Raw genomic sequence first — 4543 nt, 5'->3', positions numbered from 1 at the left:
CTGCCCCCTCCTCTTTCTGCTTGCAATTCTGATTTCAGAAACTGATTTCAGTTATATTATAGATTATGAAATTATTGAGTGTGTGTGTGTGTATGTGTGTGTGTGTGTGTAAGTGTGTATCTATGTTTGTGTGTGTGTAAGTTTGTTTAAGAATCTGATTCCAGTTCTACTTATTAAGAGTGTATGTGTGTGTTTAAGTGTGTTTAAGGAGGTGCATATTCACAAATGATGAGCAACAACGAACAAGTTGAGAGTCAATCAAGTACCATCACAAATGTGCCAACTACTCCTACAATAGTAGTTTCTCCTAAAGTAGCACCTTTGATCACTCCTGGAGGAACAAAAGAATGGCATCCAATATGCCCCAATGAGTTGAAACCAGCTATAGGGATGAAGTTTAATAATCTTGAAGAGGGCCTTGAATTTTATAAAGACTATGCATTTTCTTCTGGTTTCAATACAAGGAAGTCTACAACTAAAAGACAAAGAAGAAGCAAAGAATTAAAATATCAGTATATCTTGTGCAATAAGGAAGGATACAAAGAAAAAAGAAAGACTACTGTAGAAAAAGATTTAAATAACAAGGAAGGGGAAAACAATGAAGAAAAATCTTCAATCAAAAGGAAGAGACTCGTTACTCGTGTTGGGTGCAAGGCACATATTGTCCTAAAGCATTGTGATGATAACACATTCATAGTGACAAAATTTCATGAGGGACATACTCATGCACTTTATATACCTAGCTGCAATGTATTCCAAAAAGAAGGAAGGAAAATGAACATTTTACACAAAAAAAAATAATTGTGAATAATTCTAAGGTAACACTTTCAAATTCTCTTATGTTTCATGAATTCTATGTATGTTCTAATAAAAGTTGTTTGCTCATTTGACAAATGAGCAAATAATTTTTTGCTCATTTGCCAAATGAGCATTGAATTGTTTCATGAATTCTCTTATGTTTCAAATTCTCTTATGTTTCATGGATTCTCTGTATGTTCTAATAAAAGCTGTTTGCTCATTTGACAAATGGGCAAATAATTTTTTTCTCATTTGACAAATGAGCATTGAATTGTTTGCTCATTTTAAAAATGAGCATTGAATTATTTGCTCATGTGACAAACTGTTTTGTTCTTTAAATAGGTGAATATTGGTCCCGTTACAACTTTTCGAATGGTGAAGGAAATTGTTGGAGGATATGAAAACATTGGTGCATCTAAGGAAGATTTCAAAAATTTTCATAGAGATTTAAAAGCATACATTCAAGGAAGCGATGCTCAAATGTTCGTGGATAACTTTACCAACAAAAAGCTGATGTGGAGCGCTTTTTTCTTTGATTTTGAGATGGATGAAGATTATTGCCTTTGTAGAGCATTGTGGGCAGACCCCCTTTGTAAAAAGAGTTATGCTCTATTTGGTGATATGGTATCCTTTGATACCACATACCAAACCAATAGGTAATTCATTTATGTGTTATTACTAGCTATGGCTGAAATTAATGACTGTTTTAAATAAAATTATTTTAATTGCTCATTACTTCTATGTGGAAATTGAATATCCCCATAAGTCTAATATTCTTTGATAAGAGTATGTATATGGGCATTGAATTACATGTTCATTTGACAAATGAGCATTGAATTATTTGCTCATTTGACAAATGAGCATTGAATTGTTTGCTCATTTCACAAATGAGCATTGAGTTATTTGCTCATATGAGAAATGAGCATTCAATTATTTGCACATTTGACAAAAGAGCAAAGAATTGTTTGCTTATTTCACAAATAAGCATTGAGTTATTTGCTCATTTGACAAATGAGCAATCGATTATTTGATAATTTTTCAAATGAGTATTAAATTATTTGCTCATTTAAACTTTATTTTGTATGTGTAAACAGGTACAACATGGTGTTTACTCCATTTACAGGCGTTGACCATAATAAGAATTGCATTAATTTTGCTGCTGGTTTCATAGCAAAGGAAGATATCGTGTCATTTGAATGGTTGTTCAGATCATTCCTCAAGGCAATGGGTGGGAATGAACCTAATTGTATGATCACAGATCAGGATCCAGCAATGAAAATTGCTATTAGAAGTGTGTTTAAGAAGACTGAACATCGGTTCTGTATGTGGCACATAATGAAAAAAGTTACCAGATAAGGTGGAGAAATCAATCATGCAAGAAGAAACTGGTTTCCTAAAAAAATTATGTGCTTGCGTTTGGCACCTTGAAATTGAACCTGCTGAGTTTGAAGAAAGGTGGAACAAGGTGATGATTGAATACCACTTGGAACAACATGAATGGTTAGGTTATATGTACAAGATAAGAGACAAGTGGATTCCGGTCTATTTCAGAGATGTGTTCCTTGGAGGAATAATGCGTACAACATCAAGATCCGAAAGTGAAAACAACTTTTTCTGCTCCTTTATCAATCCTCATGTGTCACTTGTTGAGTTTTACTTGAGATATGAAGCTGCAATTGATGCCCAGAGACACACTCAAGGTCAGATTGATAATGATTCAAAGCACAAATATCCTGAGTGCAAAACACCACTAGGGATAGAAAAGCATGCCTCACATTTATATACTAACTCTGTCTTTTATGATTTTCAATACGAGGTTGAAATTGCTTGTTTTTCTTGTGGTGTTGATGAATTGAAGAAAGAAAATGAATTGGAAGTTGCAACAGTAAGTGAAGGAAATCGGACTAGAACATTTGATGTTGTGTTTAATCCAACTAACTATGACACCACATGTTCTTGCAAGCTATTTTATAGGCAAGGAATTCCATGTAGACATAAGATTTGGGTTTGGAAAGCAAAAAGGTTTGAAACCATTCCCGAGCAGTATATGCTACACAGGTGGACTACTATGGCATTAAAGAAACCAATTTTTGACTTGGGAGGAAACCTGTTGGAGCAATGTGCTAATATAATAGACAAGAAAAAATTGTTAAATGATTTATGGTCAGAGATACACACTTGTGTAAGTTTGGCAGAAGGCAAAGATGAAGATATTCAAGACCTTGTGATAAATCTTCAAGGAATAAGAAAGGATTTGGAAGCAAAGAGGATTGCAAGAAATAATGAAACAACAGCAGGAAGTGCAAAAAACAAAGAGCAAGACATTGAGCTATTGATTGGAGCTAGTGTGCCAACTGAAATAATTGTCAAACCTCCAAAAGTTTCAAAGAATAAAGGGACTGGAGTTCATGTATCAAATGAAGAGACTTCAAAAAAGAATGCGACTGAGATTGATGTGTCAAATGTTGAAACAAGAGGTAGAAGTGCAAAAAGGTTTAAGGGAGAAAAAGAAAAGGCTGTAGAGCAAAACCAAAAGAAGAAGAGATTATGTAGAGGTTGTGGTGAATTGAGTCATCATGATATTAGAAATTGTCCAAAAAAAGTTTTACATCATTCAAAGACTACTTAAAAGTAGATAAAATCTTAATTTACCCAATTCCCTAAACCAAAAAAGACAAATCATCACTACTAACTATTTAATTCCCTAACATTCAGCTTTCTTCAGTCTTTTTCTCTTTCTTCCTTGAACTTTTTCTTCTTCAGGCTTTTCTTTTTCAGCATTTTCTTCTTTGTCAGCAACAGAAACTTTACTTTGCTTTTTCTTCTTCTGAGCAATTTCTTTAACAGATTGAATAGTGTTCACTTCACTTTTAATTATTCCCAGGGTGTACTTTTCACGAAGTTTAGTCAAGATTATCAGCTGCAAAACAAATAACATAATCAAACCCTATACAATTAAGGAGATTTCAATAACATGAGCAAACATGTAAAAGTAACACCACAAGTTGCAGTTGTAACTTGTAAGGCAATGGCCTACGGTATTGCTAGATTAATGGACCATAGACCTCAAAATTAAAGTAAACATTTGATAGGAATCCTTGCTCATTTGTCAAATGAGCAAACATTTCTTTGCTCATTTGATAAATGAGCAAGTAATTTCTTGCTCATTTAGCAAATAATCAAAAAGTTAATTGCTCATTTCTTAAATGAGAAAAGAATTAGTTGCTCATTTGTGAAATGAGCAAACATTTCTTTGTTCATTTATGAACTGAACAAGTAAATCCTTGCTCATTTGTCAAATGAGCAAACATTTCTTTGCTCATTTGATAAATGAGCAAGTAATTTCTTGCTCATTTAGCAAATAATCAAAAAGTTAATTGCTCATTTCTCAAATGAGCAAAGAATTTACATTATTTTTCTTCAAACCAGGATCCCACTTTGCACAACCCATGTATGTTTCCATGAGTCTCATCACTGCAACTCCACAATGCAAATGATTTTTATCCGAAGACTTCCATGAACCATTAATCACAGAAATTTCCATCCGCTTGATATCATTTTCCAAAATAGAACTCTGTACATTTCCTTCACATTGAATAAAGTTTGAAAAATCAGTTCTCTGAAAACCAAAACATCAAATAAGAAAACATAATAAAATCTAATCATTCAAGTAAAAGAAACAAACATAATGTGAACAGAGATTAACTTTTAAGCCATACCAAATGTTTTAAAAGCTGTTTATGAT

The 4543-nt window shown here is 33.1% G+C and overlaps 2 protein-coding genes across 2 annotated transcripts; both read left to right on the top strand.

Moving 5' to 3' along the window:
* Positions 1-1048: 1048 nt before the first annotated feature.
* Positions 1049-2154, top strand: LOC110689034 (protein FAR1-RELATED SEQUENCE 5-like). Its single transcript, XM_021865784.1, has 2 exons — positions 1049-1454; positions 1893-2154. The coding sequence occupies exons 1-2, from the start codon at positions 1171-1173 to the stop codon at positions 2152-2154; spliced, it is 546 nt and encodes a 181-aa protein (XP_021721476.1). The 5' UTR covers positions 1049-1170.
* A 16-nt stretch (positions 2155-2170) lies between these two features.
* LOC110689033 (protein FAR-RED IMPAIRED RESPONSE 1-like) lies at positions 2171-3445 on the top strand. Its single transcript, XM_021865783.1, has 3 exons — positions 2171-2614; positions 2657-3316; positions 3434-3445. Exons 1-3 carry the CDS (start codon positions 2171-2173, stop codon positions 3443-3445), a joined length of 1116 nt encoding a protein of 371 aa, XP_021721475.1.
* The last annotated feature ends 1098 nt before the right edge of the window (positions 3446-4543 follow it).

Source organism: Chenopodium quinoa, unplaced genomic scaffold (genome assembly GCF_001683475.1).
Source record: "Chenopodium quinoa cultivar QQ74 unplaced genomic scaffold, ASM168347v1, whole genome shotgun sequence".
Lineage (NCBI taxonomy): Eukaryota > Viridiplantae > Streptophyta > Magnoliopsida > Caryophyllales > Amaranthaceae > Chenopodium > Chenopodium quinoa.
Note: the sequence above shows the minus strand (reverse complement) of the source record. Positions and strands in the feature narration are given on the sequence as shown.

Excerpts from the sequence above, each read along its gene's own strand:
- LOC110689034 (XM_021865784.1), top strand. The coding sequence starts at position 1,171 with ATGGTGAAGGAAATTGTTGGAGGATATGAAAACATTGGTGCATCTAAG. Across the intron at positions 1,455-1,892 it reads ACCACATACCAAACCAATAG|GTACAACATGGTGTTTACTC; the intron begins GTAATTCATTTA and ends ATGTGTAAACAG.
- LOC110689033 (XM_021865783.1), top strand. The coding sequence starts at position 2,171 with ATGCAAGAAGAAACTGGTTTCCTAAAAAAATTATGTGCTTGCGTTTGG. Across the intron at positions 2,615-2,656 it reads TTTATGATTTTCAATACGAG|AAAGAAAATGAATTGGAAGT; the intron begins GTTGAAATTGCT and ends GATGAATTGAAG.